Raw genomic sequence first — 22,827 nt, 5'->3', positions numbered from 1 at the left:
AACAAACACAGCATAATGCACAGATACAATTGGACAAAACACATATAGCACATAACTAAAATAAAAGAAAGCAAAACTTTTTCAAATTAAATTAAAATTTACTGTAATATTTAGGTAAATTAAAGGCCATAGGTTGTGATATTTTTAGGGATAAGAATGCTATGTTACTAACTATTAGTAAAAATCGAAATTTAAATTAAACACAACAGGACTCATTTTTATAAAATCATTTTGAGATGCAGATTATGCCTTGCTTAAAACGAAAGGAGCTAAAAGTAAAGCACTTGATAGTACATACGACAAGGACAAAATAAAACAAAACGGTAACACATGTAGCATTATGCTAAGCCGTGAATTACTGTATTTTCCAAGTTTTTATTTTTGATAATTCAAAGGAATGGAATACCAAGAATAATTTTTCACTGCCGCATCAATAGACATCGATAACATTATGACCAATAAATCATTATTTATAGATCCTTGTATGGTATACTGGTAATATATATATATATATATATATATATATATATATATATATATATATATATATATATATATATATATATAACTAGTTTGCAACTATAACTATATATATATATATATATATATATATATATATATATATATATATATATATATATATATATATATATATATATATATATATATATATATATATATATATATATATATATATATATATATATATATATAACTAGTTTTTGCAACTTTATGTTTGTTCTATAAAAATGATCATTCAAGGAATCTACTTCCGTACTGTTTGAGAGTGTTCACTGCTGTTGTTTATTTTTGGTATCCGGAGATCGACTTTAGTCCCGCAACTTAATCAACAACATTTTCTGCATCTGCGTATTAACGAAGAACTACTGGTATCCGTTTCCGGTGTTGATTTTCACCGGGCTACACATGTATCATTGATCAATTAACACAAATATGCTTAATTGCAACAATTTCTTATACTAGTTGCAAGCAAACACGTAAGTTTTATTTTATTTAAATGGGTGATTGAGCAATTTGACATAGATATATAAAAAAACTGATCGTCAGAATTCGGCAGCACATATTGTCCAACCACGTTTGTCTGGGTACCACTCGAACTGGGCAAGATTTTTGCAGAATTATAAAATAATCAAGCCTGTCCTAACGGTCAGGGTACACCTGATCACAACGGTTAGTATATTCCGGCAAATTTCCTTTATAAATGCCTATATTTAATGGTCACTTTTTGCGGTCAGCGGCCAGGTTAGTCGCACAATGTATTTTTGTGTGGGTCGAGGTCTTTCTGCCCAAATAACGGCGTTGTGCAGCATGATCCAGCGTCAGTTAACATCAAAATGATGACACATCTTTTCAGGAATATCTCGCACTTTGCAGCCCATACTCTGATGTCCATTTTCTAATAAATTCAAATTCGCACACAGCAAATGGACATGTTTTAAAGTTCCGTTGGCCTACATTTCAGGGGCCGCACGATTCACCCAAAACCATCCAAACTGCCCAAATCCACCACATAAATTATGTAAATGAAATGAAACCTGCCCAAAGCCACAAGAAAACATTGGAAAGAGTACTGTCTTGTTGAAACAGATGAAAATTATGCCACACTTAGTATTTACATCGGATGCAAATGACAAAAGGGAGACAAATGTTACTGGATTCATCCCCATTGCTGGTTATCAAGTCAAAGGCGAACCCAGTCAGTACGTTCCAAATATAAACGGCCTCATTGTTTAGTAAATAATGGTCCATCAATGAGAATGACAACAATAACATATGCACAATATTATAAATATGTTTACATGTATTTGTTAGTCTTTATTTTCATTTTGTTGTCACTAAGGGCTATAGCAATATATTATATTTCTTCTTTACATTTTAAATAAAAGTAAAATTTTGAAATCAGGTAAAGGTACTGATTCTTTATTTTTAAATTGAAGTGAAACTAAGTCCTGATTCATTATTTTCTTTATACTTCATGTCACTGCATTTAAGAATATTATTGTCGTTGCTTAAAATTTCATGCTAATGATAAAGCAGTCTTCTGAACATGTGATTCATTTGTGTGAGGCAGATGGGAAGATCTATAAATACATACATATAAATGTAAGGCAAAAAATTGTCTTCAAAACACAAACTTTTGAACACAGATTGAATTCAACGTATAAAATACAGCATGAACAGAGTATCAACAGAGTTTACTTGCCATCTGATATCGTAGTGTGGCATACATGCCAACCATTATGCTTTTGGTGTAATCATTATCTTTTTTTCACCAAATTACGCGTAAATGTATATGGATTCCACTTTTTCAGTATATCCACCTTCCCCAAAAAATCAAATGTTTTCTCATTTTTATTAACATTCCATTAATCCCACAGACCGTATTTTAGAAGAGACGGCTTCTACGTAACTACATTATAAGAGTACGCTTGTCCTTGCTCTTTCCTAACAGTATTATGTTCTATTTATAGCACCTATCCTGTTACCCAGAAACGTGCTGGTTTTACTTTCAAAATTTCGACCTTGTATTCTATTTATAGCAGCTGTATGGCTTAGTGAGGAGAGAACAGACTGGTTTTCTAATTTTTAATCTTTACTTGCAGATTCTTTTTCTAATTTATATTTAGTACAGAACCAGTCTATAGGTATTTGGTGCTAAAAAGTATAATTTATTTAAGTCAATGCATATATGAGAGCAAAAATATCTCCTTTTTTAAATAATTTCACAGACAGATTAGAAAAAGGCCAATAATAAATGAAACATAAAATAACAGAATCCTCCAAAGATGAGGACATGAGGGCAGCATAACGTGACGTTTATTGCAGGCCGTGTGGAAATAATTGCACTATTTGGCGCTAAAAGTCTTCAGATGTATTCTAGTCGATGTTTGTGTTAGAGCACTTATATTTTTTCAGACGAATCCTTCAAAGGTGAATACATGAATGGCATAATACAGCGTTCCATTCTCGGGCACAGGGGGCTTGTATCGTTGCTTAAAATTGACCTGTCATGCATGTACTATATAGTACATGTATGACAGATGACGTCAGTTTTAAGCAACGATACGAGTCCCTGTATTCTAGGGCAGCATCATGCTCATTGCAGTCTGTGCAGAAATGATTTTAATATTGGGCATGGTGGTAAAATTTATGTGGAGAAACACATTGAATTAGCTCATCTTACGAACTCCAATACTAAGGTAACTATTTATCTACAGCATAACTAAAGTGCAGACATGAATGAATGTTATAAATGCAGAGGTGTTATTTACCAAGTTCTTAATAGAACGATAATGAAGATCTTGCTATAGGTGCAGAAGCAAGATAATTCATAGAACACAATTCTACTCCAGCTGTGAAGGTGTTTTATGATAATGTTAGAGATTATTATGCTACATCCTGTGATTACATGCTTCACAAATTGCCCTATGGAGATGGTGTGCAAAACATTCATGGTCTTAGCTGGTACAAAGTGTTTTAAAATGCAACATGAAAATCTGTTGTTTTCGAAAGCTAAAAGTGCTACATATGAAAACTTGAAGCAGTAAAGGATGTTAAAAGACAAGAGGGGCAAATAAATCTTTGTTTATTGAATTTTTAGCATGTTGTATGTGGATTCCTCTTTTTCTGCTTGGATTCATCTTTTTGTCCACTTGGATTACACTTTTTCCTCGTCAGGGGTTGGCATGTATGCTGTCGGGGCTTGCAATTAGTCCATCATATATGTAATTCCATTGAAAAAATTGCATACATATTTTAACTATTCAATAATTTTGTCACATCATTGTGTTTTAATTCAATCAGAAAAATTAACAGCAAAATTAGGTTAAGAAAGATGAAGCACATGTAAGGTTCATTACGTTCCAGGGTCTATGAATGGTGTCTGTACAAATTTCTTACTGCTAAAATTTTCTCATATGCATTTCCATGTTCATTTATCCATTACAAATTTCCAATAATTAACGCAAGTACGTCTGTTCGTTTGAATGACTACAGCAAGAATAATTAACAATCAACACATGCTTTCAGCATGCATGTAACTTTTACTTCAGATTTTGTGAATATGGAAATAAAAGTGTGAAAACTACTATAGTAATCATTGCGCAAAGTGCAGAGAACGATTTGCGTTTATGAACTTGTTTTTCCATAGCAGTAAAATATTTTTATATAAAATAGGAAACTAGTAATGAGTTCATAAACAAACACCATACCCGTGTAAAACCCGAGAGCTAAGTGCAGTAGGCCTGCAATGGTCACGAGTCAATTTTTTAATTTTTTTAAAAAGCTGAACACATGTACAATTTCATACCCTTTCAATTTCCAGCTAATAAAGCAGACATTATTTACTGGTCAAATGATTGCATCTAATAACACTGGCAAGCCCTGCAAACATGTTGGTGGCTTTTGTTTTTTGATGTTTATTAAACTGTGAGAATCTTTTATCTTATCAACCACTGCGTTGTCTGCTGCTTGGTTGTGTATATGCAGTTAAAGAAGAAACACATGTTGGCTATTGTTTGAGCAACGATTGTATACAGAATTAATTGAAGACAATCACAAAGACAACTTACTGGCTTTACTCATGGACAAGTAACAAGTAACATTTCCTATAATGTTTATTTTGGCATAATACTTCAAGAACCTGGTGCTATTACTGTATTAAATTTCAGAAGCTATGTCATGATCATATTATATTAAAATCATAAATAAACTCTTCCCCAAAATGATAATAAATCTTTTACACACTATTTCTTGTACTTGCAAAAAATTTTTTTTTCCTGGTATGACAAAATTACACATACATGTATTTAAAATTTCTGGAACCATGCTATGATCATATTAAATTCGAATTCATACATGATCTCTTCCTGATAATCATAATAAATTTTTTATACACTATGTCATGTACTTTGAACAAAAAATATATTTTCATGTGTAAAATTTGGGAGCCACGACCACATTATATCCGAATTCGCATTATAACGGGTTGCATTGTAGTTGTAATATCTGGCTTATTGGAGAAAAAATGTTTTCATGTGTGGTTATTGATTGAATTAATTTCAGAAATAAAATCCTTGATGTTGAATAACAATAAATCCACTGTTTTTATAGGGAACAGAAATTTACATTATTTGATTTTAGTGAGTTCAGATCAAAGATTATGTCTGGCAATGTCATGAGCTAGTGAGACACAAAATAACGAGTACAGTTTTTTGAGGCTCATGTCATGTGACTGATCCATTGTGGACCTCCATCTACTGATCTTCATATCGTCAATGTGTGTGACCATGTGGTTGTTGTTGTTGTTGTTGTTGTTGTGGGGTTTAACGCCATTTTTCAGCACGATAGGCTATACATGGCGGCCAGTATTAATGGTGGAGGAAGAACCCGGAAAACCCCGGAAAGAACCACCGACCCACGAGAAGCTACTGGCAGGCTTTCTCACATGCCCACATTGGCTGAATCTTAGACTCGAACCGCCGCAGACAGAGGTGAGATGGCAGTGATCCGTAACGAAGAGCGCTTTAGACCACTCGGCCACTCGGGGCCCCGACCATGTGGTACTTTTGTACTTGAACAGTTTCCTGATTTTTTGTTTATGGTAACTGTACATGACATGTTTTGAAGGATTTGAAACCATGAGTCTTACAGATGAATTATAATTTGATATACACTTATGTAGCAGACCAGCCTAAGTTGAAAAAACATGGTACCAAATATTATCAAGTGAAACAGGCTTTATTGAGGTGAATGATGGATGTTATATGGTCGTCAGGTACCTGGTTGACTTTTTCTAAAATTTTGATATCTCTCCTATTAGGATGTTGAATATATCTACTGAAACAACATGTTTCAACTGAAAGTTGTGAAATAGTATTGCTATCTGTCAGTTTTGGCCTGTAACTTTGACAGACTCTTTTCTTGCCACCAATGACATTCACTATAAGGAGTTGTGATGACAATGTGTCTTACTTTCGGTTTTGATGACAAGAATGACCTACAGTCAAAACTCAATTTCTGGCAAAGTTCTATTTCTATTAAAAGGTTTTAAATGTCGATCCTTCTTAAAACAGACATGTTGAGTTTGAATTTTGCAGATTATAGTACAGTTACTATAATTAGAAAATAAGGTAACTGATCGTGTTCATAGTCAAATGGTCGCACACATTGACAATATGAAGATGATCAGTAGATCGATGTCAATGATGGATCAGTGTCACATGACATGAGCCTTAAACTACTCGTTATTTTGTGTTTCACTTGCCAGGTATAATCTTTGATCTGAACACAGAAACCCTATTGCTAATTTTATTACCCGGGTAATTATGGGCTGGTACCTGAGTATCTGCACAGGCAGATCTGGGTCTGTGCAGTTTGTTAGGAGTAATCATTAGAACATATACCCTGATCTGCAGGCACTTTATGCAACAGCAGATCAGGATCTTTATTGTTTGCACTTTGCCTTGACTTAGTGAGTACTTTGGCATTCCTCGCATACCATAGCTGTTCATGAAATGGCAGTCAACAGAGTTTAGAGTGAGCATAGTAAGAATAAAGTAGTTAGATTAAAATATGTGACAGTGTTTATGTGACCCCTATTTTCATTGTTGACTGAATGGAGCATGCTATACAGCAATATTGGTAAGGTGTGAAAACTTTGCCCCCAGCCCCATGATATCAGGGTCAACATCATACATAATAGAGACTCCTACCCATCTGTCCGGTGTCAGTACTACCAGTTATGGTCCTGTGGTTTCCTGTTCAGGTTAACTAATTGCAGTTGACTGTACAACCAGGTGAGATTAAAATACAACAGTTAAAGTTACAGTGATGTTTTTTTATATATTTTTTTAAACAAACTCTGTACATGCATTCGCAAGAACATATCCTCAATTACCCTAACTTTATTCCTGTGAGAAGCAAGTGTAGAAAGTTCACAATTTAATATGTTCAAAAACAGTCACTTTAAGCTTGTTTTTGCATAAAGATGCTTATGAAATACTATCAAAACATTTTTATTTTACTTCACCATATTTGTAAATCAGCTGTGGTTTGAATGGACAAACACTGATATGAAGACAGCTGTACATGTGCTTTTATATGCATGTTATATAGCTTGTTTCAGACCACTTTAGAAATATTTGGACTGACATTTTCTTCAAGCTTTAGAAAGTAAAAGAATTGTTTTGTTTAAGTGGCAGTTGGTTACATATTTTTACCTATTTATTTAAAATACTGTAATCTTGGCACTCATATCAGTTAAAATTAATTTCACTATATTGTTTCTTCTGTGCTCTTTTGAAATCATATTGCCAAAATACATTGCATTTTCTCTCCATGTAGACTACAGATGAATATGATACATTCATACACCTACAATATAATCTACATAAAACAAAGAATTTTCTCCTTGAAGAAAAGTATTGCTTAACAGCGAGGTTAAATGCAAATATTTACAATGAGAAAATGGACACCGTTCCAATAAGAGAACCAGATCTCATACAGATACACATCCATCCTTTGGTTGTCAGAAGACTAATTTTAATAGATTTAACCAAATTTAGCTGTGTTTATATTTTGACTTTGAGGCAGTTACGTTCATTGATCTTACCCATGATACTATGTTCAAGGTCAAAGGCTATGACAAATAGATTTTTGTTCATGTGATATATATATATATATATATATATATATATATATATATATATATATATATATATATATATATATATATGCACACACACAGTGGCCACCCATGTGAAAAGGCCAATGTGGCCTTTATAGATGGGTGATCTCTGACTCTGAAGGCAGGTTCAAAGTTCTCAAACTTGGTTCATGAAACATTTTTGTACTCTAAACCAAATAGCATTAGCATTATTATTAGTAGTAATTGTAGTATCATTGTTATTATTTTGCATGTATTATTAGTAGTACAGTAGTGTCATTGTTATAATTTTGCATGTATTATTATTAGCAGTAGTATCATGCTATCAACATACTTGTATTTAGAACAGCTATTTAACAAAAACAAATGAAATAAAATATACAGTTACAGCAATACAGTATCATCATTTGGATCCCACATGTATATTACATCATCACTGATTCTTCCATCATTGTCATATGTCCAAGGTTTGATCAGTTATTAGTACCATAATGACTGTAAGTCTTGGGACATGAAATAATAATTATTTTTGTCCTGTCCCCAAACTTATCTGCATTTAAAAATTATAACATTTTAGGTGTCCCAACACTTACAGACATAAAACAAATATCTAGACAAAATTGGCTAGATCACCATATTGCACACAGAAGTGACCAACTTTTGTTCATTTACTAAATCAAGAAACTGTTAGAAACTTTTATGATTGTATTTATGTTATTATTTTGCATGTGAATATTTTCCAAATTTTTTCTGAAATAGAAAAAAAGTAAATAAAAACTTCAATAATTCACATGGCGCTTTAGACTGGGCAACCATTACCATAATATAGTGTACACACCAGTACTTACACAATGCAAATGTTATATCCTTGTTTATTCCCAAACATACTAGATGCACATTTTTGCTTTATTCATCGTTTTTACCAAATCTCATTCTTCCAAATCACATTTAAAAAAGACATCAATTGCTATTTTGTTTACTTTGACCCATGCTCTCAAGAGTTACTGTTTTCTTATCTCAGAGATATAAGTGATCCAACAATGTCATGTAAATCATAAGAAATGACACACATCTTTAATTATACAAGTCACATGACCAGCATATTGTATATTCGCTTAACTGATCATCATTGATGTATTTTAGTTTTGTTTCACCTTACTGTAACACAAATTTGTACCTTCAACACAGGATTTATTCCACCTTTGACTTTGGACAGTTGGTTGTCTTGGCATTTTCTTTTGTTAATAATTGGCAAATTTGTCTTTTGTTTTTCTGACAGGAGACCAAGGTAATTATTTGATCCATGAAACTGGCATGTGATTTTTGTCTGGCAGCAATGAAGGAGTTCATGTTTGAGATGTTTCAAATTTGTTTTTGTTTTTTCAGTGGGAAAATGGCTGTCTTTGGAGCTCAACTGGTATTCAACCTCGTAATATTTAGTTTCCTGCAGAAATTGTCTCCCATATATTCATTCGGCCGGTGGCTTCTGTGTGGAAGGCTTTTTCGATACCTTCATCCTACTGATGAAGAGATCAAGTCAGCTGCAGGAATGTCACAATCATCTGGAAAAGTTAAGAATCGACGAGAAGAGAAGCGAAGACAGGCAAATGCAAAGTTAGATACAACATTTAATGTGCCAAGAAGCACTCATATTCATCTAGATACAGCACCTGTTGAAGCAATAGATTTGGTCTCCCTCCATTATTATCCTGAGTATCAGTGGTTGATGGATTTTTGGTTTGCCACTGTAGTAGTATATATTTTAACAGAAGTATATTATGGACTGTTACCAAGAAATGAAATGAATATCAGTGTTATGTGGTGTCTCTTGGCAATTGGGTTTTGCCTGAGACTGCTCTTCATGCAGACCAGTATTTACTTTACACTAGAAGAAGGAGGAGAAAGAATTCTAGTTGTAACTTTTGGATTTTTCTATCTAGTAGCTGCAATGGGAGTGCTCGTAGTGGATGAAAAAATATTAGAATTCGGTTTAGAAGAAGCTTATACCAATTTCTCACTCAGTGCCACCAAGTTTTTAAATACCCATGGGATTGACTCACAAGGGCCCGTCTCATATTTAACATTCAAAATAATTTTAGCATTTGTTTGCTCAATCATTGGTGCTCTTTTGATATTCCCAGGGTTCCGAATGGCCAAATTACATCTAGACTCCCTGAAGTACAGCCGTGAAAACCGTTTAAAACAATTAATACTGCATTTGAACTTCATGTTCCCATTAATTCTGGTCCTTTTGTGGGTAAGGCCAATTGCTCGAGAGATTTTATGTGGGTTGAGCTGGGAAGTTACTACAAGGCTACTTTCTGAATCAGTATTTGAAGTGTTACGAATTTTCCTCTTTGTGATATTTTGCATTACAAGACTGGTGCTAATGCCAACACATGTACAGTCTCACTTGAATTCAGCCTATGAACGAATTGAAAGTTTGAGGAAAGAAAGCGGCAAGATCAGTAATGTGGAGATTCAGAAGATGGTTGCACGAATTTTTTTCTATGCTTGTATGATAACTCTACAGTATATCACTCCAGTATTGTTACTGACACTTTTGATGATGCTGTACAAGACATTAGGGGGCTTTTCATGGGTAGCGCTGTTTGGTGAACCTGCAGAAAAGTTTGTTCAGTCATTACTAGGACCACAAGCTGATGTTGCTGCCACAGTTACAGAGGCGACAATCACCAATAGTACAACAGACAGTATTGTTGCTAAGGCCACCGAGTTTTCTCTTGCCTTCATGAACTTAAGACAGGTTTTTACTCCATTGTGGTATCAAGGGTTGTTGTCATTTCTGTTATGGTGGACAAGTGCATCGTGGTTTACATCCATGGCATTTGGAGTCTATTATTATTCAAGGATGACATAGATGGCAGCAAATTTAATTACTGTAGAATGACTCATATTTGGTTTTCAAAACTTTTGCACTCACAATACACAAGATGTCCTGACCATTTTCTATTAGTGTTTGCATAGTATCCAACAAAGTACACCCACTGTGCAGTGAAATCTTGCAGATTTTACAGGTGGAGTCAGATTTGAGCTTCACTGTCATGATAGATCATATATTTATGCCTCAGTAAGCATTTTTAGGGATATATAGGTATTCCACTCAAAAAGTGGAGTTGAGTGATAGTTATTTGGTACAGCTGGGGCAGAACATTTCAGAGGCATATATCACTGAACTACACTCAGCATCACTCTCCACTTGCAAGAGAGAAATATGGTCAATACATTTTGTGTACTATATGCCTAAAGAGAAGAAAATATTAAATATTAAGTAAAATATTTATTGAAATTGTTGGCACAGATTTCTTAGTATAAATAGGACAGTGCACCAATGGCAGTAACAAAGTTGTACAGTTTATCTTGATTTTATGCAAATTTGACTTGCACAATTTTTAATAATTAAGGGATGCAACCTCAGTCTTTTATATATTTAACTTCAGGCTTTTGAAAGGAACTTGGAGACATTGTAATCCTGCCAGTTACTGCATGCATGTGCAAATGTGTTACATGTGAGTTTATATTTGACATTCATCCGTGTCCTTTACCTGAAATCTCTGTATGTTTGATGTTGGGGATACTGGACCCTCAGTCTTGAGAAATTGGAGATACCTGTGAATTACAGTAGTGAGCAGATCAAAAAATACACCCAAAATTTGAATTCATTTTATCCTCCAATGATGTTGATTGTATCTTTTATGAAAACAATTGTTTCATTATTGACCTGTTATTTGCCAGCCATATTTATGGAGGGAGCATATATAATGTTACCCATGACCATCAGTGTGATCTCTTTGTGTCGCTTCCAGTTCTGTCCCATCACTCAAAGATTTTGTTTCTGCTTAAAACCATTTTAATAACTTAATGGATTGAAATTGAATTAAGAACACCTATGTGTTTTCATCATTTTCTAGCAAAAGTTTATGGATATGTGGCCCATTTTACTTAGAACTTTACCCATGAATTTAATTTCCAATGTTTTACTTTGACGAACTGCTTGGATTGAAATTGGAATTGGTTTGAGACTTTGCAATAAAAAGACCCAGGTCTAGTTTGATTTTCAATGTTTTCCATTAAGATGTACCCATTCACTGAGTTTGAATTTTGCCCTTCAGTTTCATTTCTGCTCAATAACTTGGATTGAGTTCATTATTTGAAATCGTATTTAGTGTGAGAATTTACATTAAGGTGGCCTTGCTAGTATTCAATTTTCTGACAAAATATTATGAATTTGTAGCCCTTGTTTGACACAGAACAATGCTCTCGATTTCCACTAAATAACTTCTTAAGCATTTCATGGATTGAAAACACTTTTGGTGTGTGTTTGTGTGATTTAGATTTTTAATGTAGCTTTATCAATTTTTCAGTTTTATTGTTATGATGTCTGCTTTGTGGCAGTTTATAATGATGTCTAGCACTGGGGCATCTTGCCGCAGGCATGTCGCATCACATTATCCCGACACCAGGTCGACCAGTCCTAATAGTAACCTCTGAATGCCAACTGCCAAGTGAGGCAGTTGCTAGTACCATTTGTGTAAGTCTTTGGTACACTATGGCTTGGCCGGCATCTGATCCTGTGACCTCCTCTAGCATAGGTGGATGCTTTAACCACTTAGGCTACTGTAGTGGTTAGTTTTGGTATGAGGTTGTATATTAATACGATTTAGACCAAGTTTGATTTTTACTGAGTTTTGGCAAAACATTATGTAGTTTGACTAAGCACGGCAAGAAATGCTTCCTAGCCAGCTGAAGGAAAAACCACTTTGAACAGACAATTTAAATTTGGTATATCTGTTATTTTGCATATGTAGATGTCACGATTAGATTTTCAAGACTTTGAATAATTTTTATACAACTGCCAAATGGCAGAGTATATTATGATGTTTGTCTGTTGCCAGTTCTGTTTCTGCAAAATAGCTTGAGTTTTCTGCCAAGCTACTAAACCTTGTGGATGGCTTGGACTTGGGGTAAGGATGACCACTATTGATTTTATCAGTTTTAGAGGTCAAGGACACAGAAAGTAGAAAAATATTTTTTTTGCATAATAACTTTTTTCCACCAGCTACAGTCACCAGACTTAATGGGTGACTTATTCTTTGAGTAAAGAACCATGTAGACTCTTTGGGTCAAAAGATGAAAGGTCAAGGTTACAATAGCATACATTCTATATCACACACCTAGACAAAACTTTGGATGGCTTACAGGTGGCTTAAAGAAGTGCGTTGATTTTGGGTTCAAAGATCATAGGTGAAAATCACTGAAAGAAAAATGCCTTTTTTTGCAATATTTAGTTCTAGACCTTGAACCTTGATCAGAGACTGTCATTGGCTTTTACTTAATTTGTAGAAGAGGCCTATTGGTTTGCGGGGTGGGGAGGTGATCAGTGATCGTGGTCATTGTGGCTCATTGATTATTAAGCACGAGGTGGGCATTTAATATGCCATTCAGACAGAGTATGATCAAATTTCATTTTGTCAGATACATTTTTTTCTGTCAGAAAATCATGCATTTTTGCCAGTTTTTCAGTAAGGAACAGTAAATAGTAAAAGAAAAATTATAACCAGTTTGATATCATATGACTAAGTGAAAAACAAAGAAATGAATGGTCACATTGTATTGTATGTACACGCTTGTAAGTTGGATCCAAATGCAAACCTCATTGATACTGATCTATGATTGCATAATGCCAGGGTTAGAATCAGACTTCAGAAACCTTAAAGTTTCATTTTGATCTTAAAAACAGAAGGAAACCTAAATTAAACAAGAAATGTATTTAAAAAAAAAACTAAAACTTTGAAAAAAATGAGGAAAGACTATACCCTTTTCCCACAAAAAAATGCTTTTTGCCTCTTCAGACTGTATTCAGGCATATGTATATTCCTAGGGTATTCAGACTGTATTTAGACATAGCTGTATTCCTAGGGTATTCAAACTGTATTCAGGCATAGGTATATTCCTAGGGTATTCAGACTGTATTCAGGCCTAGGTATATTACTAGGGTATTCAGACTGTTTTCAGACATGGGTATATTCCTAGGGTATTCAGGCATAGGTATATTACTAGGGTATTCATATTGTTTTAGACATAGCTGTATTCCTAGGGTATTCAGACTGTTTTCAGACATACGTATATTACTAGGGTATTCAGACTGTTTTCAGACATGGGTAGATTCCTAGGGTATTCAGACTGTTTTAGACATAGCTGTATTCCTAGGGTATTCAGACTGTTTTCAGACATACATATATTACTAGGGTATTCAGACTGTTTTTAGGCATAAGTATATTCCTAGAGTATTCAGACAGTTTTTAGACTTAGGTATATTCCTAGGGTATTCAGACTTTATTCACACATATGTATATTGTTAGGGTAAGTGAATGCAAATAGCCTGTGAAAATTTATTAATTTTTTTACAAGCAAAACTACCTTTTTCTACAGACCATTCTATGTGTAATTAACTTGAAATACAGAGTTCTGTTTTGGAAGAGTCCATGCTTTGTAGGCCAGATTTTACTCCTGAATTCTTCAGTAAACAAAATCTCTCTCTCCTGGCTTTATGGTCAATGCTTATGGCATGGTCCAACAGCCATAGTTCTTCATCAACAAAAGATTGTGTCCACTCTGAAGCCCTACTTTTGATTGCCTTCATTGATCAGACTTGGAATAGGATATTATGTTATCAGGGTCTTGTGTAAGTTTATGATGAGCTAGGTTCATGAATATTAATTAGCTGATCATGCATCTGATTGGCTGAGCTTGTTACCACACTGGAGGTCATATCTCCAGTTTGATATTTATTAGACATTGAATATAAGCTTATGTTATCAAGGTCTTGGACCACTTTTAAAATGAGCTTGTTTTGTGCATATTAATGAGGTGGTCATATGTCTAATTAATGAGGTGGTCATATGTCTAATTGGCAGCGCTTGTTACCACTCTAAAATTATATTTTGATTTGATATTAAAAGACACTGCCCAATCATATAAGTTTCATTATAGTGAGAGCTATGCATATTAATGATGTGATCTTAGATCAGATTGGCCAAGTTCTTGCTACTCAAGTGATGGTATATCTGACCTGATTGTGAGCAGACTTGATAAATTGGTAAATGTCATCAAGATGTTGGATGGATTTTATTTGAGTGAGACCTATGCACATTTATGAGGTGATCTTGCTTCTGTTGGTTTTGAGCCTTTTGCCATTTTGAAGGCTGATGGAGTAATGATAGGGATCCACAAAAATGTCAAATCGGTATTACAGGTAGTTGAGTCATGATTGAGATCCATACATGTCAAGGAGGTGGTATTACAGGTAGTTGAGTCATGATTGAGATCCATACATATCAAGGACGTGGTATTACATAGAGTTGAGTCTTGATTGAGATCATACATATCAAGGAGGTGATATTACATGGCGTTTAGTCATGAATGAGATCAATATTTATCAAGGTGATTTTACACATGATTGCTGAGTTTGTCAGCATCCTAGTGACTCATGTTTTTGATCAGATTTGGATCAAACTTATTAAGTAGTCCTATATCATCAAGATGTTGGATGGGTTTGATTATCAGCAAGAACTATACATATGTATAAAGTAATCTTGCATTTGATTGGCTGAGCTTGTTACTCTATAGACCAAATTTGAAATTTGGTTAAAACTGGTGAATAAGTTAAACTGGTACATCATCTTGCCGGAGTCAAGCTAGACTTGAATTTAGGGAGAAGTCACTTCTCCTTTTGGACTGAACAGGGAGAAGTGGGAGCAAAATAAGACCTGCAATGTCTGTGTGTGTGTCTGTGTGTGTGCATGCATGTGTGTGTTTTTTGTGGGTTTTTTCTCTTCCATTATGCCCTCTTTTTCCCAGTATGCATATTTACATTTACCATTGGTTTTAAACAATAATTTATTTTCTAGTAGAACATTTTCAGAGTTCTGTGTATATTATGAACACATTTGGTGCATGTTTAAAAATTACCACATTCATATGTTGTGTATATTAGCAATATGACTTCAAAATAGAACAACAGAAGCTATAAAATGCAATGAATTTTAACTGAATAAATAGATTATGGAATTGCAATTGCAAGTTAGTACAAATGCTTAATTAACTGCCCTTAGTCTAGCATTTTTCTTTTTACTTTCTAAAAGTTAAAAAAATGGCAGTTGAAAAGATTTCTGAACTTGTTTAAAACAACCCCGATGCCATGTACATGAGAGCAAGTGCATGTCTTTCAGATCATACTGTTCATCCCAATTTCTTTTTTGCCGATAAAACTTTACCATAACTGTTCATAGAGAACACACTGAAGAATTGAAGTCAGTATATGGATGAACTAAACCCTTCAACTGAATCAACACAGCCAACATGCAGGTGCATCTGCTTTTAGAGAGAGGGTTTTTTTTAATGGAACCAATCACTGTATAGCTTCTTTACAACAGTCCATTGATAGGATTGCAAATATAAGGTTTTGTTATTTGTCCACATAGTTGCTGTAACATTAGGCATTGGTTAAATAGTATTTACTTTGCTGTTTGGTTTACAAAAAGAGACAATCTAATAAAATGGTACTTCCCAGACTCGGTGATTTCTGCCATTAATTTTATATACCCTGAAAATGTCACTTAAGGCTCCAAGCTGATTTTTATGAATAAAATAATGTACAGGCGGCAGCTAAAATATTCATGTAACTGATTCTATTTTTAAAATACAAATTGTTAGTTATATAAATTTAAGTTTCGAAATAAAGTTTGAATGTTTTTATCATCAAAGGATATCTTGCAGAAATTGGGCAGTAGTAGTTGCTAACTTAATCGCAAAAGGGTTGATGGCCAATCAGCTATCAAAACACATGTCTGTGAATGTGCAAGAGTTTTTTTGTCTGCGCAGCTGATAACAACACCAACTATTTGATGGCTTGAAGCCTACATTTTGCCTTGAGCAAAAACTTAACACTGGAACTAACTCAGATAAGGCAAGGGAGCATTTTAAAAAGGACGGTCATTGACTATTCCCTTTAAAAAAAATGACAAGGCGAAGTTGTTTTTGCTTTTCTAACAGATGAAGGCAAAGTTTACATTTTTTAGGCAGCTTAGTCACCCACTTTGCCTGTTAGCGTGACCCCTGATCTTGGTCTTGTAATGAGATCTGCATATGTAATTAAGGTGGTTTTGAATTTTATTGGCTGACCTAGTCACATGTTTAGAGAGTTTATTAATTATTTGATTTCAACTAAATTAAGCTAATAGCATGATGGATATTGTTTGAGAAATATCCATATTACTAAAATATTTCCAGCTGAAAATTTTATCACGCTATTGTAAAATATGTAAAATTTACGTCATATATAGGTTGGGAGTTATTTGATACAGGTTTGTCATTGCAAGTCTTCATAGTACTTATTAGTGAATTGGTTAGATGTTATGCAAACAAATGAGCAATGTCAGGCTAAAATTGTAGTCCAGGACTTTAATTTTAAAATTCTACATTGAGTTTTGAAATATTTATGTTGTGTGTGTAATGGTATCATTTGTACAGCAATAGTTTTGATGATAATCTGACTTCATCTTGAGAAATATTTGCATATGGTTTTATTGTAATTACTTTAACACTGTAATGTGGATTGTTAGTATAAATACAGCACTTCCATGCTTTATGACCTTTTGTTATAATACATTTCCAGTTATTGTGTGGTTATGCTCATAGACCCTAATTTATTTGATAATACTGAAATTTTATGTGTAATGAACTTCATGATAAACCGGTCTCACTGTAAGGTGATAGGCTCTGGCAGCCATGGACAGTGCTTTAATGAGGGAATGCTGTATAGGCAGCCATGGACAGTGCTTTAGTGAGGGAATAGGCAAAAATATCCCGAAGTACAAGACAAAAAAATTGCTTAAGTGATACAACCGTATTAATATGTCTATATTTAAACAGTTCTGATTCTTCGTTCATGCTTGTTTGCTTTTATTAAATCAACTACTATATATATTCACGTCAAGTCCAAATGTATATAAACATGGACAACATGTGTTATTTATTCTGCTGATTGCTCCTAACCATCTTTATAGATCCAGATCTGCTGGTACATAATGTGTGGGCATATCTGGGTCTGTGCAGTTTGATATTGGACTTGACTTAAAAGCGAGTATAAATTTTATGGCTATGCAATAATGTCAATCACAGTAAGTGCCAAAATACCAAATATTTACAAATACTTATATTGTGACGCATTTCATTACCAGTACGCCAGTTTTTACAATTCATTCATTTTCGTGTCTTTGCTAAAATTTGATGCACTAATTGGTTATTCAGTTCATAGAGAAGGGGTCCTGCTGATTGTTTGCAAAAACAATTGTCAAGTTGTTAAATCTGTTGCTTTTAGTACCATAAAATCCTCCAAATTTGTACCCATAAAAGTCTTACCTTTCCATGAAGTATATAATTTTAAATATATACATGTACAGCCTTAATTAATTTTAAACATAATGGTTCACGTTTATGCAGATCTTAAGTATGTTGAAGTTTTCACCTTGTAGTTGGTTGCATGCCGCTTAATTTAGTATTATATGTGGGCATTATTATTTTTTTTTGTCTTGGAAGAATTTAAACCCCTCCATGATATGTCATAATGTGTTTTCTCTTTTACCAAATATTGTTTGTTTCACAAATTATATTTGCAGACTTTGTGTCGTAGAAAAATTTGTAACTAAATATAGAGCCTATGACCTTTCTAACAAATTGTATTAGTCAAGGGAGGCAACTATAATGTAAGTTACTGCATAGAGGGTACTTTACAGATATTATGTTCGTCTGAGAGAATGACAAGTGTAAGGGGAAGTTATTTGAATATCCATAATGCAGACTGGCAAGACTATTGGCACGTGTTACTTTCCTGCTCTGTGACTGAAATTACTTTGGATATTTTACTGGTTGAAATTGTACACGAGCAAAACACACGTGCTTGAAATATCAGCCATAGTTTGTCTAAAGTACACCGTCATTTGCAGTTATTAAGATAAGGATAAAGTACACTGTCATTTGCAATTATTAAGATAAGGATGAAGTACACTGTCATTTGCAATTATTAAGATAAGGATAAAGTACACTGTCATTTGCAATTATTAAGATAAGGATAAAGTACACTGTCATTTGCAATTATTAAGATAAGGATAAAGTACACTGTCATTTGCAATTATAAAGATAAGGATAAAGTACACTCATTTGCAGTTATTAAGATAAGGATAAAGTACACTGTCATTTGCAATTATTAAGATAAGGATGAAGTACACTGTCATTTGCAATTATTAAGATAAGGATAAAATACACTGTCATTTGCAATTATTAAGATAAGGATAAAGGACACTCATTTGCAGTTATTAAGATAAGGATAAAGTACACTGTCATTTGCAATTATTAAGATAAGGATGAAGTACACTGTCATTTGCAATTATTAAGATAAGGATAAAGTACACTGTCATTTGCAATTATTAAGATAAGGATAAAGGACACTGTCATTTGCAGTTATTAGGATAAGGATAAAGTACACTGTCATTGCAATTATTAAGATAAGGATAAAGTACACTGTCATTTGCAATTATTAGGATAAGAATAATGCATTTTGCCAAGCTAGAAAATACTTGCTTCTGAAAGTGCAATGACTGAATCATGAAATATGTCAAATGTTTTAAAATGTTGTCAGCATTTATTTTTGGTCACAATTTTCCATTGAAGCCCGGGAATTGAAAATGACCAAACAGAGCAAGCAGTTAAAGTAAGGTCAAGATGTGTAATTGAGAAATCAAATGACACCTATCAATCATATTGCAAAATAAAGTGAATTAAAAGTTATTTTAGCTATACCTAAGATATACAAGGTCTTTTGTTTCAAGAGCCATGCTAACCAATGAGGTAGACCAGGGAAATTCTTTTCCTTAAAAAAAACCCCAACCCAATGAAGAATATGGAATTTTAGATGCCACCATAAACCTCTTAGTGGTTATGTCCCTTGGATCTTGTCCCAGTTTGCTTATGAAAGGAAACCAAATTAATTTAATAATTTTTTTGAATAAGGTTTCAAATGTTATTACAAATTCTATAGTGGTACATATAAAAAATTCAGAAAATATTATCAAGATTATTTGGCATAGTTTGTGTTCGATAGTAAAATGACACTATAGCAATACCTGTTGTCTTGTATCTGTTTGTATGTTAATTTGTATTGCTTCTTCTTCCCTCTAAGACATCAGCATTTTCAGTACTTTGATTTCATCATGTGAACAATGTTATTTTTCAGTAAATGTCTGAAGTATTGATCCTTGCATGATTGGAGGTGGTTTTTTTTGTAAGCTAATACATTTTAGCCTTCTTTGATAATGATTTTCTAAAAACATTGTTATTTTTAAGATTAATCTCCTCTAATGTATTCGGTCCAAAACATGTTTAATTGTTCTGGGAAGTGCCATTGACATCTGTGTCTACAGATAACTTTAAAAAGTTATAATGGTTGCTTTGAGAAGCAGAAGGACAATTGTCCATTATACAATCCATTATATATAGGCGAATTATGTAATCAGGCTTAGAAAAAGGAGTTTCTAAAAGTTACCCTTATAAGCAGGTGCCCTTCATTTGGAGGTATTTAAGACAGGTTTCACTGTTGTTACAGAGGCCAAACTACATTGCATTCCCCATTTCTTTTCTACTTTGTAGGATGAAAACATGCTTGATATTATGCAAGTATTTTTATGGAAGAAAAGAAACAACTTATATTAAGTATTGGATTGTCATCTTACTATGGGTCTAATCAAGTATTGAATTGTCATCATAATATGGGTCTAATTAAGTATTGGATTGTCATCTTAATATGGGTCTAATTAAGTAGAATTGTCATCTTAATATGGGTCTAATTAAGTATTGGATTGTCATCTTAATATGGGTCTAATTAAGTATTGAATTGTCATCTTAATATGGGTCTAATTAAGTATTGAATTGTCATCTTAATATGGGTCTGATTAAGTATTGGATTGTCATCATAATATGGGTCTAATTAAGTATTGGATTGTCATCTTAATATGGGTCTAATTAAGTATTGAATTGTCATCTTAATATGGGTCTAATTAAGTATTGGATTGTCATCATAATATGGGTCTAATTATGTATTGGATTGTCATCTTAATATGGGTCTAATTAAGTATTGGATTGTCATCTTAATATGGATCTAATTTAGTATTGGATTGTCATCTTAATATGGGTCTAATTAAGTATTGGATTGTCATCTTAATATGGGTCTAATTAAGTATTGAATTGTCATCTTAATATGGGTCTAATTAAGTATTGGATTGTCATCTTAATATGGGTCTAATTAAGTATTGGATTGGATTGTCATCTTAATATGGGTCTAATTAAGTATTGGATTGTCATCTTAATATGGATCTAATTTAGTATTGGATTGTCATCTTAATATGGGTCTAATTAAGTATTGGATTGTCATCTTAATATGGGTCTCTTTGATAAAAACAGTAAAGAGATACAGAATACTGTCCATATATAGTTGCAGTTTTCAAAGTCGTGTTATTTTTATGTTGCCATTTTTCTTAGAAGGGCACTACAATTTATTACTGAAATGCTGATCACTGGCATTATACACAACAATACAACTGTGAAGTTGTTTCCATCAGATAAAGGGTAGTGAAAAATACCTACAAGTCAGTGTGTTCATTATCCTGCAGTAAAGTTACTTATAAAAATGTGTCAGTGTTATGACAGATCATAGACCCAGCTTTTCATGGAATGCTGAATTTAATTTTATTAACTTTTTTTCTCCAATTTATGTATTTGAAACATAAATTTGCATATTTAATATCTTTAAGGCAACAAACTGTTTTTGTATTGTCCATATATTTTACTCCAGACACATCATCATCACCAGTGTTCATAATATGAAAGATTTTGATTCAGAATCTTTACATTTTCATGTCTGTATTGTATAAACCCATGAATTTAACAAAAAATGAAAGAAACACTTTTCACTAATTCTGAAGTGGATGGGTTACATAATTCATCAGAACTTTTGATTTACTATCTTATTTATTTGGATTGTTCATTATTTACTTTGTAATAAAGGAATATTTAAAAAAGGAATTTGTTTCTTGTTAGATTTTTAGTTCAGTATTTTTAAAAAATATAGAATTAACGAATCAAGAAATCCTGTGCTATCTCGTGGGTCGGTGGTTTTTCCTGGGGTTTTCCAGGGTTCTTCCTCCACCAATTATACTGGCCACCATGTATAGCCTATGTTGTGCTGAAAAATGGCGTTAAACCCTACAACAACAACAACAACAACAAATCCTGTGCCTTAATTTTTTCAAGAAAATATTAATGCCTCTCACACAATGGATTTGAATAGTTTATGATGGTGAAAGGATTGGACTTTTGTCATTATAAACCTAGATTAACACTGAGCTTTCTTTGAAAATTTATCCATATTAATGGATAAAGTCTGATTTAAACATGTAGCCAAGGTGGCTTAGTGGTTGGCATGATGGACTCCATGGGTTGCATGGGGAATGAATATAGTGTTGTCATTAAAGGGTGCCTGGAATGAATATAGTGTTGTCAATAAAGGGTGCCTGGAATGAATATAGTGTTGTCATTAAAGGGTGCCTGGAATGAATATAGTGTTGTCATTGAAGGATGCCTGGAATGAACATAGTGTTGTCATTGAAGGGTGCCTGGAATGAATATAGTGTTGTCATTGAAGGGTGCCTGGAATGAATATAGTGTTGTCATTGAAGGGTGCCTGGAATGAATATAGTGTTGTCATTGAAGTGTGCCTGGAATGAATATAGTGTTGTCATTGAAGGGTGCCTGGAATGAATATAGTGTTGTCATTGAAGGGTGCCTGAATGAATATAGTGTTGTCATTGAAGGGTGCCTGGAATGAATATAGTGTTGTCATTGAAGGTTATGCAGTTTAGCTTAATTTATGAAGGGCATACAGTATAGTTTATTTTTATTGTAGTTATGTCATGTTTGTTTCAGGTGTCTGTTCAACTTTACTTCAGTCCAGTTCACTAATTTTTTGTAAGAAAATGATAAGCAAAAAGGTTCGTGTAGCTACTGTC

General features: G+C 33.5%; 1 protein-coding gene across 1 annotated transcript; it reads left to right on the top strand.

Moving 5' to 3' along the window:
• The first annotated feature begins 901 nt into the window (after positions 1 to 901).
• Positions 902 to 21,844, top strand: LOC149797348 (transmembrane protein 161B-like). Its single transcript, XM_089962097.1, has 2 exons — positions 902 to 998; positions 9,074 to 21,844. The coding sequence occupies exon 2, from the start codon at positions 9,081 to 9,083 to the stop codon at positions 10,566 to 10,568; it is 1,488 nt and encodes a 495-aa protein (XP_089818223.1). The 5' UTR covers positions 902 to 998; positions 9,074 to 9,080; the 3' UTR covers positions 10,569 to 21,844.
• The last annotated feature ends 983 nt before the right edge of the window (positions 21,845 to 22,827 follow it).

The sequence above is a fragment of the Sinohyriopsis cumingii genome, chromosome 6, assembly GCF_028554795.1.
Source record: "Sinohyriopsis cumingii isolate HCF-2022 chromosome 6, ASM2855479v2, whole genome shotgun sequence".
NCBI classification, from domain to species: Eukaryota; Metazoa; Mollusca; class Bivalvia; order Unionida; family Unionidae; genus Sinohyriopsis; species Sinohyriopsis cumingii.
Note: the sequence above shows the minus strand (reverse complement) of the source record. Positions and strands in the feature narration are given on the sequence as shown.

What these genes read in the sequence shown, in the direction of transcription:
- LOC149797348 (XM_089962097.1), top strand. Translation starts at nt 9,081, where the DNA reads ATGGCTGTCTTTGGAGCTCAACTGGTATTCAACCTCGTAATATTTAGT.